We start from the raw sequence: 17500 nt of genomic DNA on the forward strand, positions 1-17500 counted from the left end.
TTTGAGGTCGGCGCTGTGACTCATCGGCAACACGCATTAAAGAGGACACCAGATAATAGGGCAGAGGGACGGAGGGATAGAGGGGGAGAAAAGAGAAGGAGGAGATGGAGAGAGAGAGAGAGAGAGAGAGGGAGAGAGAGAGTGCTAAGAAGAGGGAGCGATCTCATCTGAAGCGTGTGGTGCACTGTCTACCTACTTCCATACACTCCATTCACACTCTCCTCCTATTACACCGTCTCTCTCTACCGAGGGACATAAGAGAGACAGGGCAATGGGATGAGACTGTGAACGCGCGAGTGTGAACGAGTGAACACGCTTCGACGCCCGCGGCGGAGGCGGTATGCGCTCTCAGTGTTGCAACACGCTGTGGCTGAAACCGTCCACCAAAACTGGCACAGGGCAGTGAGGAAAAACGCATATATATAGAGCAAATTATAGGACATCATGGGTCTATGGGGAGCCTAGACTAGGATCCGGTCAACACCTTAACATGTCCACCCCAAACGGAGACGGTGTCGCTAAATGTGGATCTGCTTGGCCGACACTGGCACCTCTGATCCCCACAGGGCTGCCTTGCTCAAGGGCAGACCAGTGGAGTCTCCATCTGCTGACTCATGCATGCGCGTGGCCGCTCTATTTGTGTCTCCGAAGCGTTGGTGGTTCCTCTCGCCGAACACTAACTGGCTTTTAAGGGATTTCTACAGGCGCTTTTTATGTGTGTACTTTTTTTTTTTATGGAGGGCTATATTTGTAGGACTCGTAGCTAGCGACCGATGCTGGTCAAACAGCGTGGGCTGAACGACTATGAGAAGGCCTGCCTTGGGAAGGGGGAGAGAGAGAGAGAGAGAGAGAGAGAGAGAGAGAGAGAGAGAGAGAGAGAGAGAGAGAGAGAGAGAGAGAGAGAGAGAGAGAGAGAGCGTGAGAGAGCGAGAGAGAGAGCGAGAGCATGAGAGAGAGAGCTAGAAGGTGCGTTGCAGCATTATTTAACGTAGATAATGCCCACTTCAGCACCAAGCACAGAACTGTGTATTGGTATAGAATAGCATCATTATTGGTAAAGGTTATAAATCACTATTTTAAGAACTAGTGAATGAAAGGGAGACCGAGAGACAGAAAGGGATTGCGGGAGATGTTAGAGAAAGAGAATAAAACATCTGAGAGTCAAGAGAGTGAGAGAACGTCAATTACATAAGGAGAGAGAGAGAGAGAGAGAGAGAGAGAGAGAGAGAGAGAGAGAGAGAGAGAGAGAGAGAGAGAGAGAGAGAGAGAGAGAGAGAGAGAGAGAGAGAGAGAGAGAGAGAGACTGGGAGAATCTAAGAACAGCAAAATTAATGAGTCAAAATATGGGGAGACGAACACGACGACTGCAGCCCCCCCCCCCCCCCCCCCCCACTTGGGCGTGACCTCGGCAGTGACCATGGGGTTAATCACCAGTGTGTCGGGACGCCAGGAACGAGGGCCAAGGCCCCCCCCCCCCCCCCCCCATGCTCCACAAGGCTCCCAGCGAGGAGTGTGTGGGTAATGGGGCTCTCTCATAGGGCTGGCAGGGGGGTGTGTGTGGAGGGCGGGGGGGTAAGCTCAGACAGCAGGCCAGCAGCATTAAGCTGTAATAAGTTGGGTCCATCCCACATCTAGGCGTCTGCCGCCGTCCGAAAGCCGACGACTTCGTCTCTGGTTGATGACGTGTGATCTGTCTCCTGCCCCCGTCCCCGGCTGATGACATCATACACAGGGGCCCTGAGTGTGTCGACAGAGACGCACGCACGCACACGCACACACACACGCACACGCACACACACACACACACACACACACACACACGTGTTGGGCGTACCTCTGTGATGATGAAGAAGTCGTCCCCTGGGTCCCCCTGGACCACGATCTTCTCTCCGTCCTCAAACTGGACGGGTTCAAGAGAATCGGCCACGGTCAGACGCTCCCACTTGTCCAAAGACTCTGGAGAGGGAAGACACACACACACACATACACACACACAGAGACACACACACACACACACACACACGTATACACACACAGACACACACATGTACACACAAACACACACACATGTGTACACACAGAGACACACAAACACACACACAAACACACACATTATTAGTTCACATTAGCCTTCCTGCTCTGGTATTTCTTCATAACTCCACTTATTAGGGCCAACAGATCAGTGAGTCACTTTTTTTTAGCCTCGTGAGACCCTCCAGATACTCAAGGTTGAACGAAGGTCTCGGGGGGCAGCCATTGATTCCCTCATAAGGGCCGGATTGGTATTGGTTTAATTCTTTACAGACATCTAGGATGACATGGCGCAGTCCTTAGATTCTTCACTCGTACATTCAGTAATGCTTTTGGCTTTTTTTGTAACCTTCCCTTTGGAGAAGAGCGAGAGTGAGAGTGAGAAGAGTAGCGGAGGCAGTTGAAAAGTGACAGTTGGAAAAAGGGAAAACCTGCGATAGGATCTATCTCTGGCGGTTGCCGGCGGCGACAGGGATCTTTCCGAGGGCCCCACCACATGCGCGGTGCGTCGGTTAGCCTACGATATTTCTAGAAGCCGTCGGTTTTCACACAGCGACCCAAAACACAGACGGTTACACATCTTCAGTGGGAAAAAAAATCTTCCAGCCCGCCTGAGATTCTCGGGGAAACTATTGATATTAATTTTAAAACAAACAAAAAAAAAAGGTAAAAAAAAAAAAAGGGACTGGCTTTTGCAAAAGCCACCCATTAAGACACGGAGCTTCTATTCATCTTAAAACAGGGATGTCTTTTGAATGGACAGTCCTTCTTTCACAACCAAGAAACTCATTACTTGTGTCTATTTCAGGACTGTCTATGTATGGAATGCAGCATTTCCCCAGAGAGACGAACAGCTAGCTTACATGAATCCTCGTTGCCCAAGGACATTTCTTTCTCTGTTTTCATTCGACCGCAGAGAAACGCAATGGGGATGGCCGCATGTCAGATGAGTCAACACACATATGTCTTGGTAAGTGATCCGTGTGTGCGTCTGCTTGTGTCTCTTTTATATCCGCGAGTGTGTGTGTGTGTGTGTGTGTGTGTGTGTGTGTGTGTGTGTGTGTGTGTGTGTGTGTGTGTGTGTGTGTGTGTGTGTGTGTGTGTGTGTGTGTGTGTGTGTGTGTTTCTCTGTGTGTGTGTGTGGGGGGGTCAGCTATAGTGAAGGGTGTCCAGTGTCCCCATGGCGGGGCCGTGGTGTCTGCCACACCCAGACGGATGCTCTCTCTCTCTCCCTGTCTCCCTCTCTCTCCCCCTCCACTCTCCCCCCTCCCCCCCTCTCCTTCTCTCCCTCCCTCCCCTCTTCCTTTCACCCCTCTGGCAACCACCTCTTCTTCTCTCCCTCCCCCCCTTCCCTCCCTCCCCCTTCTTCTCTCCCTCCCCCCCTTCCCTCCCTCCCTCTCCTTCTCTCCCTCCCCCCTTCCTTCCCTCCCTCTCCCTTTTCTCCCTCCCCCCTTCCTTCCCTCCCTCCCACTCTCCCTCCTCTCTCCCATCCCTCCCTCTATCCCAACCCTCCCTCCTCCCTCCCTCTCCGCTCCCTCTCCCCCCCCCCCCCCCTCCTCCCCCCCTCCCCCCTCCCTCAGGGTGCCACTCTGCCCCTGTGCGGGCTGATGGGCTGGCGGTCTCCTATGGAGGTGACCCCTAACAGCTCGGCAGGTAACCCGATCCCCCCCACACCCCACCAAAGGACCCTACATTTCACGGTCCGCGGAGCCGCTGCCCGCGTGCACGTGCACGCGGGGACACACACACACACACACATGCACACACACACACGCACACACACACACACACGGCGGACTGGTCAGCAGAGGCCTGTATGTGTGTGTGTGTGTGTGTGTGTTTGCTCTTAACCTCTTAACCGAACGACATCAAGGGCTTGTTCCGAATTTCGTGCCTATCGCAAAAATCATGGCAAACAAAAACAGCCCCCCCCAATGGCACCCATTGCCCCCCCACCCCACTAGTAAGAGAGGTGGGAGGGAGGGGAAGAATAGAGAAGTGGGTGGATGGGGGGGTGGGAGAGTGGTGCTTGGAAACAGGCCTCAACGGGCCTGTAGAGAGGGGGCCGGTGAGGGGGGAACAAGGGATAGAAAGGGAGAGGAGTAAGGAGAGGGAGAGAGGGAGGGGGAGAGAGTGAGGGGGAGAGAGGTATAGTTTTACCTTTACAGACGACAGAGGCTGTTCTACGAGGGGAACCAGAGGGTGTGTGTATGTGTGTGTGTGTGTGCCCGTGTGTGTGTGTGTGTGTGTGTGTAGGTGTGTATGGGTCTGTGTGCGTGTGTAGGTGTGTGAGTGCGCGTGTGTCAGTGTGCGTTTGTCTGTGTGTGTCAGTGTGTGTGTGTCTGGGTGCGTCGTTGTGTGAGTATATGTGTGCGTCTGTCTGTCTGTCTGTCTGTCCATCTGTGTATGTGTGTCAGTATATGAGTGTCTGAGTGTGTCTGTTTGTGTGTGTGCATCTGTGCATGTGTGTGTCAGTATATGTGTCCTTGTGTGTTTGTGTCAGTGCGTGCATCTCCATGTCCGTGTATATGTGTGCGCGCGTCTTTGCGCAAAAATCGGAACTAATCGATTAAACAGGCCCCCGGCGAGAAACAAGCCCGGTTCCCATCAGACACATTCCCCGTCTCCTTAAGAACGCCGGGTCCCAGAGTGGACCTCAGGACAGAGCGAGGCAGGACCTCACGGCGGCCCGCTCGCCCGTAGCAGAGTGTGTGTCAACACGGAGGCGGGCCCCCCGGTGTGACGGCGGTGTCAACACCAGGGAGGATGGGGATGCTGGGAATGCGTCCCCGGGTTACGGACGAACGCGCACCCTGCAGTCGGAGGAGCAGCCGCGAACCCGCTCACCTCGCGCCGTCGTCCGGGGACACCGCCGCACGCACGCACGCACGCACGCACGCACGCACGCACGCACGCACGCACTCACACACGCACACAAGGGGGAGGGAGGGAGTGCACGTGGGTGTGTCCTCTTCGGTGTGTGTGTTTGTGTGTGTGTTGGTGGGAGAGGGAGAGAGAGAAAGAGAGAGAGAGAGAGAAAGAGAGCAAGAGAACTAGAGAGAGAGAACTAAAGCGAGAGAGAGAGAGAGAGAGAGAGAGAGACTATGGGAGAGGCCTGCATGTGCACATACCGAGGATGGAGACCTTGCTGAGGAACTCTTCGTACATCTTCCTCTTCCTCAGCGTGCTGCCCTGTGGGAGGGCAGAGAGCGCAGGATTAACATCATAAACACCACGCGCACTGTGTGTGTGTGTGTGTCTGTGTGTGTGTGTGTGTGTGTGTGGGTGCCTCTCAGCCTCAATGGGAGGAACCTTCACCAGCGCAGGCGACGGTCGCATTGGGTGTGTTTCTGTGTGTGGCTGCGGGTCTTTATTGCATGTTGCATGTGTTTGTAATTTGCATTTTACGTGCGTGTCTGTGTGTGTGTGTGTGTGTGATGTTTGTGTTAGTCCTCTGTTTATGTGTGTTAGTGTGTGTGTATATGTGTGTGTGTATATGTGGGTATCTGTGGGTGTGTGTGTGTTTGTGTGTGTGTGTGTGTGCCCACCCCACCCACTAGGTAGGGGACTTTCCCGGCCCGGCTATTTTGTGAACGTCAGGTGCCTCCTGACAAGTTTGAACCATGAGGAACATCTCACTTCACAAATCAGGGGGAGAGTGAGGGGGGAGGGAGGGAGAGAGAGAGAGAGAGAGAGAGAGAGAGAGAGAGAGAGAGAGAGAGAGAGAGAGAGAGAGAGAGAGAGAGAGAGAGAGAGTGAGACAGTGAGACAGACAGGAGGAGGATTGAGATACATAGAGAGACAGGCATTCTCTGTTGCAGTCCTCTACCTCCCTTTCCAGGTTTAAGTCTAATTTAAAGAGATACCTTTTCACTCTTGCTTTTAACAACCATTAACACCCTTAACCTTGTTCTAACTACTTTTTATTTTATTTACTTTTTTAGATTTTACTCTATTTGACCTGTTTTCTCTATGTTGTTCCTTTTTTATTATATATATTGCTTTCTTTCTACTTATTTTATACATATTTTATGCATCTCTTTTTTGGTGAAGACCTGTGTATCCCTGGGCCCCTTTTATCAGCTGTCCTGCCCAACCCTGACTTCTGTCAATGTAAAGCGCTTTGGGTCAACTCCCGTTGTATTTAAATGTGCTATATAAATAAAAGTGACTTGACTTGACTTGAGAGACGAGGAGGGAGAGAGACAAAGAAAGAGAGCGAGAGGAGGTGGGAGAGTGAGTGAGAGAGAGGAGAGGAGAAGGAGAGAGAGAGAGAGAGAGAGAGAGAGAGAGAGAGAGAGAGAAAGAGCGAGCGGGAGAAAGAGAGAGAACGAGAGCGAGAGGGAGGGAAAAGTGCAAAGGGTTGAGTGAGACATCGCAGCGGCCAGCGTCTGCATATGGAAATAACATGTTGAAGCGCGGGTGTCTTTAAGGCCTTAAAACCCAGAGTCCCACTGCTGCCTTTAATTTCATATCATTTCACATTTTCGCTTAAAAGGGCAGAAAATGTTCCCAAGCAAAGCAGCGCTCAGCTGCAGAGTGTAAACATCGTGATTAAAGGAATTCTCTCTGCATCACCTCCCTCTAGGACAAGTGATTGAAGGAGTGCATTTGCCGAAGGGCTTGTGTGCATGTGTGTGCATGTGTGTGCGTATGTGTGTGTGTGTGTGTGTGTATACATGAGTCTGTGTATATGTATGTGTGTGTTCTATGTATGTGGGGAGTCTTCGACTGTGGTTAGGCCACTTTTGTCACCGTCACAGCTGTGAAGGAACCACATGCTCGGGAAACATGGCAAATAGAAACACAATTTCTCCACCATTAAGAGGATAACCTTTCCATGCTCCTTCCCTCTCTCTCTCTCTCTCTCCCTATCTTTTCCTCTCTTTCTCTCTCCCTATCTTTTCCTCTCTCTCTCTCTTTTTCCTCAACACATATAAACAGTGTGAGAGAGAAAGAGAGGGACACAGAGACACAACAACAGACCGAGACAGAGACAGATAAAGAGAGAGGGTTAGAGAGACAGAGAGGGTTACAGAGACAGAGAGAGAGAGGGTTACAGAGAGAGAGAGAGAGAGGGTTACACACACAGAGAGAGAGAGAGAGAGAGAGAGAGAGAGAGAGAGAGAGAGAGAGAGAGAGAGAGAGAGAGAGAGAGAGAGAGAGAGAGAGAGAGAGAGAGAGAGCTAGAGACAGAGAAGGCACCAGGGGTTACTCCCGGTTCCTAACCCTCCCCGCGGGCCCGATGCAGAGGAGCATGCTGGGATGTCGGGCTTACGTTGCTCACCCTGTGGACGACCCCGTGAGGCCTTAGGTGGGCACGGATCAGGATAGGACAGGGGGGAGGACCCATGGGCATGCTTTAGCACAGGTGGAGGGTTAGGTTTCCTGCACTCCAAAGCACTTCATGGTTTTTCTTCTGCAAAGCGCTTTTTATCTTTAATGTCATGACAATAACTGTTGATCTCTTGTTTTGTGGTCCCCCCCCCCCCCCACCCACACACACATCCTTTGTTCCGCACACTCCGTCTTGCCAGATCTCTTGTTTCACTAAACTTCAAACATTACACACACACACACCACACACACACACACACACACACACACACACACACACACACACACACACACACACACACACACACATCCTCACAAACACACACACACATGCACACACATGCACACACACACACACACACACACACACACACACACAGCCTCACAAACACACACACACACATGCACACACACACACACACTCACATGCACACAAAACCACAAAAAGCCGGACATAAAAACACACAAACACACACACACACACACACACACACACACACACACCCCCCGACACCAGGACCATCCTTGTCCTTCCCACACAGCGGGGGGGCCCTGCTGCGGTCCTCCCCCCCCCCCCCGAGGTCTCGATGCTGGGCAGGCCTGTGAGCGTCTTGCCCCGGCCTGTTTGAGGTCTCGGAGGCATCAAAGAGCAGAGGTGTGGAGCCACAACAACCAAACTCAGAACACACACACACACACAACGCGCACACACACACACACACAACGCGTACACTCTCACACACACACAACGCGTACACACAAACACACACGCGGCGGCCCATCCTCGACCCGGCAGCCTTCATCTCGGTCCAACTAAACACACCGCCCGCGCTGTGTCCCTCACAGATCTGTTTACCCCCCCCCCCCCCCCCCCTCGGTCCGCGTTTCATCTCCTTCCCCCTCGTCTCCTGTTCTGCTTGCTTACCGTTCGGAGGCTCGTGAGGAGGTGTTGTCGGAGGTGTGTTTGTGTTTGTGAGGGCGCTGTGTGTGGTGGGTGTGCTTGTGTGTGTTTGTGCGTGAGTTTGTGTGTGGGTGATGTGTGTGTGTGTGTGTGTGTGTGTGCCCGTGCGCGTGTGTGTGTGCGCGTGCGTGTGTTTGTGTATACGTCTGTGCGCGTGTGTGCATGTGTACGCGTGTGTGCATGTGTACGCGCGTGCAAGCGTGTTTGTGTTTGCACGTCCGTGCGTGTGTGTGAGTGTGTGTATTCAGCAAGGTATGCATGGTTTGACTAGCGGCAGCGCACGGTGCTTGCTGAGCATCTATCTGGGCTGGCGGGTGTTTACTACCGACGCCGATGTCCTTGATGTGGTTTGGAGGAGGGGGGACGGACCTACCGGCTGTTCTGTGTGATCATACCTTGGCTGCCCTCCGTCTCACCCATCCTCACCCACCCTCACCCCTCCTCCCCCTCCCCTCGTATCCTAACCGGGACGACCTAGAGCAGGGGAGCGCTAAAGGTATCCTGAAACCCCGAAAAAAGTGCTGCGTTGCTCTTTGCCCGCTTTTCATCTTTATCGTCATGACGACAACTGTGTTGAGCCGTGTTGTTTTTTGGTTTTGTCTTTCACCTAATAAGCCTTTGTTGTGCGCTCTCTCATTTTGCTGACGCTCTGTTTCCTGCATTCAGTCGACTGCTGCTGCTAAGACGGCCGCGCATGTTTTGAAAGCCATCCTTGCGATGGCACCGATGGATCAATTTATATTTATGTTGGCCTGGACCTATAGTCAAATTTAAATAAAGCTGAATATAGGATTGTAATGATTAACCGCTACACAGTGCTCAAGGGACGGTACAGAACAGAAACAGTGAAAAGAGTCATTAATGTAATCACTAATCTGGTAGCATGGAACCCATGTAGGCATTTGTCTAACAAACTATTTATTTAGGAGACACCGATAGACACACATCGCTGACAAGGACAGACAGACACACACACACACACTCACAAACAAACGCACTCTCACAGTCACACACACACACACACACACACACACACACACACACACACACACACACACACACACACACACACACACACACACACACACACACACACACACACACACACACACATCACAGCTTACTGTGTTAGACTGTGAGGCTGCCAAGTTACCACACACTTTATAAAAGCGCTTTTCAAATCATTGACAGCAATAATTAACTGCAGGCCCCTATAATTGAATTCCCCCCTATTGCTGCAGAGTGCAAGGAATGAGAGAGTGAGAGTGAGAGAGAGAGGGATAATGAGAGAGAGAGAGAGAGAGAGAGAGAGAGAGAGAGAGAGAGAGAGAGAGAGAGAGAGAGAGAGAGAGAGAGAGAGAGGGATAATGAGAAAGAGAGAGAGAATCAAAGACAGAACGTAAATAAGACAGACTGAAAGTGAGAATGGTAGAGTATGGCGAATAAAGAGATCAGATCAGAGACAGAGAGAGAGACAAAACGAGAGACACTGAATGAGAGAGAGAGAGAGAGAGAGAGAGAGAGAGAGAGACAGAGAGAGAGAGACAGCCAGAGCAAGTGAGCGCAAGAGCCAAAGACGTAGAGAGCGAGAGACCTAGAGGGCGCGAGAGAGAGCGGGGTTACCAGGACAGGCTTGGCGCCGGGTGAAACTATGTTCTTAAGGGGGTGGCAGGATTGGCGGGCAGTGCCTGCCAAGTCTACCCTGAGCCGGGAGGTCAGCGCATGAAAGACCCTCCACCGCGGCGGCTCTGATTGGCCTGACGGAACACAAAGAGCCGGGTTAACCACTGTGGCACATCCTGCTCGCCGGGCGTTACTCCCCCCCCCAGAAGGGCCCGGACCCCCCCCCCCCCCCCCCCCCCAGAAGAGCAACGTATATAATTAACTCGGGGTTCAGCATAAAGCAGTGTTTGGGGAAGTATTTAGCCATGCCTGGATGCACCCTCACACACAATGATTACACAAAGCATACTTTCGCTGCCTGCGGCGCCTGCGATGCGGCCATGTGTGCACGTGTGTGCACGTGTGTGTGTGCAGAAAGACGTATGTGTGTGTGTGTGTGTGTGTGTGTGTGTGTGTGTGTGTGCGCGCCGGCCAGCCAGAGTTTTCCATTGTGTTTTTTCGAGCACATGTGCAAGTATGTATACTGTATATATACAGACACAGGGTTGGTGTGTGCGTGTGTTTGTATAGGTGTGTGTGTGTGTGTGTGTGTGTGTGTGTGTGTGTGTGTGTGTGTGTGTGTGTGTGTGTGTGTGTGTGTGTGTGTGTGTGTGTGTGTGTGTGTGTGTGTGTGTGTGGTGAGGATGATTTCTGTGACAGGAGGTCCTGAGAACGCGGTGTTCCCTCTTTAAACATTTAGACATTCCTTCTCGATAAGCTCCTGGAGTAGGAAGTGTTTTGCAGAAGGTGTAGACGCCTCCACCTACTCTGTCAACCACCACCAGAACAACCCCCCCCCCTCCGAACCTCGCTCTGTCTGTATGTCTCTCTCTCTCTCTCTCTCTCTCTCGCTCCTCTGCCCGTCTGTCTCTGTCTTCTCCTCCGTCTGCCTGTCTGTCTGTCTCTCTCTCTCTCTCCCCTGTCTGTCTGTCTTTCTCAATCGCTCCTCTCTCGGTTTGTCCCTCTTCTCCTCTGTCTTTCTGTCTTATTGTCTCTCTCTCCCTTTTGTCTGTCTATCTGTCCCTCTCTGCCTGCTTTCTCTTTCTGTCTATCCATCTCTCTCTCCCTCTCCCTCCCCCTCTCCCTCTCTCTCTCCCTCTCTCTCTCTCTATCTGTCTCTCTGTCTCTCTGTCTGTCCTCCCTTTGCAAAACTTTAAGTAGAAGGAGTAGAGGGGTGGACAGCTCAGGGCGAATACTGGGCACTGAAGCCTGCTGCGTGTGTGTGTGTGCGTGCGTGCGTGTGTTTGCGTGTGCATATTAAGCATAAGATTGAAGGCCGCTGGGCTGAGTGCTCAGGGAGTGTGTGGCCTCCGCTGGGCCGGAGGACGCCCCAGAGACATCACTCGCATCAAACTGAAGGACTGCAGAGTATTAGAGCGCACGGCACAGCCTACCCCTGTGTGCGTGTGTGTGTGTGTGTGTGCACGGGTGTGTGTCAGTGTGTGCGCACATGCATGTTTGTATGTTTCAATATGTGTGTGTGTGTGGGTGTGCATAAGTGAGTGTGTGTGTGTGTGTGTGTGTGCATGGGTGTGTGTCAGTGTGTGCGCACACACGCGTGTGTGTATGTGTCAGTATGTGTGTGAGTGTGCACGGAGTGTGTACGTCCATTTTTGTTTGTGTGTGTGTGTGTGTGTGTGTTCGCGCATGTGTGTTGACTAAATAAAACCCGATTCCCTTCGTGTAACATCAGAGGAACCCCGAGACTGCACACACACAACGCCACGGGAAAGCGGAACAGGGTACAGTGTTTGGTCGACCCATGTTGTGTGCCTGCGTTGCCATGGTGAGTGTTGGCGTGGGGGGTCAGGGGTACTGGTGGTCCGAGGCCCGTACCATGAGGATGCGGCGGTAGCTGTCCCGGTCGATGCCCCACAGCTTGAGGTCCGTCTTGGCCTTGACGGTGGCAGCCCTGGGGGTCCCGTAGATCAGGGCCAGCTCCCCGAAACTGCCCCCCTCTCCGATGCTGGTCACCCACTCCCCGTTCACATACACCTGGAGGGAGGGAGGGAGGGAGGGAGGGAGGGAGGGAGGGAGGGAGGGGGAGAGAGAGAGAGAGAGAGAGAGAGAGAGAGAGAGAGAGAGAGAGAGAGAGAGAGAGAGAGAGAGAGAGAGAGAGAGAGAGCGAGGACAGAGAGAGAGAGCGAGAGAGAGGTTGAGAGAGAGGACAGAGAGAGAGGTTGAGAGAGAGGGAGGTTGAGAGAGAGAGACACACACAGACAGAGAGACAGAGAGAGAGAGAGAGAGAGAGAGAGAGAGAGAGAGAGAGAGAGAGAGAGAGAGAGAGAGAGAGAGAGAGAGAGAGAGAGAGAGAGATTAGTGAACAGACTGAGTGAAGGAGCGAACAGGCCAGACAGGAACTCAAAAAACCTCATATCTGAAACAGTTGGCTGGTTGACTGAATTCTGCGGAATCCACGGCTCAAATAGTGTACTCCCGTACCACACACATCCACCCAGACCTTGGGAAGAAAGGAAGGAAAAAACATATTTCCCGGGTCTCCATGACACAGAACTCTCAGTTGGCTGAACGTCTCTCTGTGTTTTCCCCTCCGTGTTCGTGTAGGTCAGAACGGGTCTCAGGACAGGATTCCTGCTGGACACGAGGCTGGGAAAACGACACCGTCACCACGCACCATTAGCCTCCACGCCGGGGTCAAAGCAGGGATCTGACCCCCACCCCAATCCCCCCCCCCCACAATCTGACCCTACCCCCACCGGGCTGCCTGGACAGGCCGGCTCCATCCTCCCCGCGACACCCAAGTCAAGTCGACTCAAGCCCGTTTTGTTTGCATAGCCCTTCGTCGCAGATACAGTCTCCGAGGGCTTGACGGGCGCTCTCTCTCATGAGCCCCCCTAACCCTCACCCCCTAACCCTAGGAAACACCCCCTTACCTATCAAGCAAGAAACCTTGAGAAGGTCCCACCCCTTTTTTATCTCCTTAATTTAAAGTACCCCCACCTGTACTCTCAATGTCCCCATCTACCATCTCCTCCAATGTAAGACCAACGCTTGTTTGGCTGTCATTTATTATATTCCCCGTTCATCCTACAGTCACAGTTTCCATGACCACCTCACCCTGATCCCTAACCCTAACCCCCAACACTCCCCCCAGCTCTCCTGGCTGTTTTCTGATGCCCGCTAGGCCTGCAACTAAACCATTTGATCCCTCTGCCCTCCCCCCTCCTTCCTAAGCCCTTGGAAGGAAGCCTTTCAAAGAGCCCCCCTGTCCCTGCTATCTCTCCGTCCATCAGCTCTTCTTGTCTCGCCCGCCGTGGGGGCTCTGGAAAGTGACAGAGGATCTCAAGCTGTGCTGGAAGTGAAGCCGGGCGCTTATCGTCTGGATGAAGTCATCAATGGCAGCCGCTGAATGAGTCCGGCCGAAGGGAGACGATGTACCGTTTCAAAGGAGGTCTCAGGTACAGGAAAGGTGTACACAACTGTCTGGAGATCGGTTAGCCAACCCGCACACACGGCGCACAATCACACACAGCCACACACAGCAACACACACACAGGAATATTTCCATTCAATACACACACACACACACACACACCGAACACACACACACACACACACACACACACACACACACACACACACACACACACACACACACACACACACACACACACACACACACACACACACACACACACACACCACACCACACCACAGTGTTCTTTCCATTCCCTCCCTCCACAAAGCGTGGTTCATCTTCACTTTGGGGGTCCATGCCGTTTCCCCTCCTAGTCAACACACTTCCCACCTGTCGGCTGAACGGCAAGGAAAATAGGTTGAGAGACAGGTGGAGGATGGGCGGGCGGAGGCGGAGGTGGTGGGGGTCCATGCCGGACCTCCCCAGTGGCTGCTGTGAATGGGCAGGCTTGTTGCGGGCTCCATTGTCCAGGTCAGGCAGAGGGACCATGTGGGAAACGCCAGGAAGGAGGGCCTCTGGACAGGAAGTCCCAACACGGTGCCTCGCGATGCACAGGACCTTACGGTTTTTCACAGATGAATATCGTCGTGAGTACACTCCACTACTGCGCATGGTATGGATTAACTGCTCCCCCATGAAGGAACAAAGGAATGCATCAGTACAGATGAGAGAATTTGAAAGAAAACGTTGTGGCTGCCAAATTCCGTTCTGTCCCTCGTTATCATCGACAAAGTTTTAAATGGCCGTCCACATGGCCTATTTCACTTTATTTCCTTTACAGAGGAACTCTGTCATCATTTGATACGGCTACAGGGAAGACGAGCGGGCCAAAGACAGCGCTGGTGGACCGCGTTCCGTCAGCATCGATTCACTCAGCCCTCTCGGATCCTCTTGCAGTGCGTCGAGTCAGCGCAGTTAAAGGCGTGACATTAAGTCGGTTGAAATTACAAAACGCACGCAACCGCATCTTCGGAGCCAGCAGCCATCATGCAGCGTTTTCAAACATGTGATTCGGTCCGTGGCCTCGTCACAGTAGAATATCGTAAACTCCAAGTGCCGGGGCGGAAATTAGAGAGAACAATTACTAGAATACATGATGTGAAAGCCCTGTCACAGTGTGTTATTTTGTTTGCGGTCGCTTGGGAGTGTGTGTGAGCGTGTGCGTGTGTGTGTGTGTGTGTGTGTGTATGTGTGTGTGTATTTATATATGTATACAGCATGGTTGTTTGCAAGGCAGCATCTGTAGTGGTTAGCGCCCTTTCTTTCCTTTGCATGTTTGTGTATGTGTGTGTGTATGTGTATGTGTGTGTGCGCGTTTGTGTGTGTGTGTATGTGTCCGTGTGTATGTGTGTGTTTGTGTGTGTATCTGGTGTTTGTGTATGTGTGTACGTGTATGTGTGTGCGCGTTTGTGTATGTGTATGTGTCTGTGTGTGTTTGTCTGTGTTTGTGTGTGTGTATCTGGTGTTTGCGTATGGGGAGAATGCTAACATCAATGGCGACGGCAGCAGCAGCAGTTGGCCGGGGCTCGGTCTGCGGTATTTCTGGCAGATCGACACCCCCACTAATGAGAGACATCGTCTCCACTCTCTCTCGCCCTCCACTGAGCCGCCGCTGGTTCAAGTGAGTAAAAACCCCACCATTAAAAATCATCCTTAATCGAAATCAAGCGACGAGACGCATCTAAACGCACGATTTATCCCTCTACAGTAAATAAATATATGCCATGTGGTGAGGATTTCATCCAAAGTATCTTAAAGGAAAACCGGGGACATTAAATTACCATTTAAGAACATTAGGCAGTTGTAATTATTGTTACACAACATCAGCAAAGGGGTTAGGTAAGGGTTAGGGTTAAGGTTATTGGGTTAAATAATATATAAATAAACACCGTAGTTAAGATTAACACGATTACCTAAGTTAACATAAACACCATTAGTAGACATTACTACACCATTAGTCAACTGTTAATTAAATTCAGGTTAATTATTAGTAAATGCTTATTACTGCATTGACTAATGTTAAATAAAGGGTTAATTCATGTTACCATTTTTAGTTGTGTTACTGGAAAACCAAACTCTAAAACAACTCACTTTGGATTAAAAGATATTTAGCTGGTTACATGTGAATTGATCCTGGTCCAAATCTTAAGATGTAATTAAGGACTAATATGGCCTAATATGGGCATGCCGTTAATGCCTTGATGGTCTTTTATATTCCTGCGACCAATCAGCTGTTTGTGTGGAATGAAACGCTTTGCATAAAGCGTTAAGAATCCTTTTACACGCCTCAGCTGCTCCTCAGTTCATCGAAAAACCAGCGTTGTCTGAATAAACAATTCTTCACGACAGTCATCCAGAAGATTGCCAGATTCCCAATAAGATCGTAAAACGTACCGCGTTTTTACGCGTGGCGATCCCAGGGATAAAACACCAAAAACAAAGCCCACGCAGAGTCTCACAGGAGACGACACAGATCTAGAGACGGAGATAATCAGATTAGGGACCAAAGTGGAGGCTTGACTCTTCCCAGCTGAAGGGCCTCCATTGTCAAGCGCCACTGTATCAAGACCCATATCACTGTTGTTAAACGCTCCTACGTGGAGCTTACTTTGGAGATAACAGGCCGGAAAAGAGATTGGGAGATGGGCGGGGTGGGGGGGGGACGACAACCAGCCCGATGGACACGTTGTGTCAACAGTCCCGGCAGCACGCGCCCCTCTAACCACATCTGAGGCCGCCGGACAATGGAGGGCGATGGAGGGCGATGGAGGAGGCGTTCGGGACCGCTTGACTTGAGCCGTCCAGGAAGGTAGTTCGATTAACCCTAACGGAGGTGCCTTCATCTTCTCCTCCTTCCGTCGCGCCGCGTCGTTCCCCGTGTCAGACGGCGCGTCCATCGCACGCTCGGCCGAGCCTGCCCCCCCCCCCCCCCCGCCCCCCACCGCCCGCCCGCCTGCCCGCTCTCCCGCCTGCAGTCTCGGCGCTTAGCGTTGCAAGCTGACACGGTCACTTCCTGTTTGGCTCTCCGTCAAGCGGGCTTTGTTTTTCTTCGTTCTCCTGCGTCGCGCCGCTGAACCCCGTCGCTCTGTGGCTCCCGAAGACAAAAGGCGCGGCTCCGAGCGAGACGTCGGGGGGGCTCTCCGGTGATTGCCATCGGCTCAGAACGGAGCCCGGGTCCGGGTCACCAGAGCCGGGGGGGTATTGTTACCGGGAGGTATTGACGCTCTGCGCTGGGGCGTAGGCGGAGGGTTCTTCCCAGCGATACAGCCCCCCTCTCTACCTCCGTTTTGTTTGCACCGAGCTCAACGGTGTACGAGCGGCAGAGTGAATGGCTGGAGCCCTTGAAGTGACTCGAAGTCATTCGAGATTCCCAACTCAGTTCCCTTCGAAGGTTGGATGAAGGTAGCCAAATATCAAGTATTTATATGCATGTTAGAAATAGCACTTCCTAAGACTACCGTCTCAATTCTGCCGACCAACAAATGAATACGGTCAAATCAGAACGATTTCCAAAGATCAAGACGAAACATAAGCAATCATAACGAATCTTGGCCAATTGATGCAATTCCTTCCATTGTATGTATTCATTAATTTTGTTAGTTTATAGCCTGGGAAAATATCACATGAATTCAGCAGAACCCGTTGGAAACCTGCAGGGCAATCTGGGTGCATGAATAAAACGGGTGGGTGTTGCGTCTCACTGTGCGGGCTACTTACATCCACTTCTCCTTGGTCGATCACGTAGAAGTTGTCCCCTTCATCGCCTGTAGGGAAGAGAGCAAACGAAGTGAGCACAAAGCTGGCTTTCTTTCCCTTTCATTCCCCACACAAAATCGAACAAAAACACCAACAAAACAAAAGTGGGCAGAACAGTTCTGTGCGTTCACAGATTAGGGTCCTTTGTAATACACTCGGGGCACCTCTCATAAATATGTGCTCCAGGACTCTGAACCTACTCCAGGGAACATCAATGTTTTTGGTGCACCTACGCACACATATTGAACCGATTGCTCCCTTTCCCTCAAGTGAGAAAGTGAACATGGCCAACGTTGTGATTCTCTCTGCCTTTC

General features: G+C 51.9%; 1 protein-coding gene across 1 annotated transcript in view; it reads right to left on the reverse strand.

Moving 5' to 3' along the window:
* The window catches only part of LOC115533831 (cAMP-dependent protein kinase type I-beta regulatory subunit), a 33689-nt gene that overhangs the window by 11000 nt on the left and 5189 nt on the right, over positions 1-17500 (reverse strand). Inside the window, exons 2-5 of the mRNA XM_030344379.1 lie at positions 17148-17194; positions 11828-11986; positions 5163-5223; positions 1835-1956 (exon numbers count right to left, since the gene is read on the reverse strand). Coding sequence (XP_030200239.1) covers positions 1835-1956; positions 5163-5223; positions 11828-11986; positions 17148-17194 — 389 coding nt within the window. The remainder of the gene's footprint in view (positions 1-1834; positions 1957-5162; positions 5224-11827; positions 11987-17147; positions 17195-17500) is intronic.

This window comes from Gadus morhua, chromosome 2 (genome assembly GCF_902167405.1).
Source record: "Gadus morhua chromosome 2, gadMor3.0, whole genome shotgun sequence".
NCBI lineage: Eukaryota > Metazoa > Chordata > Actinopteri > Gadiformes > Gadidae > Gadus > Gadus morhua.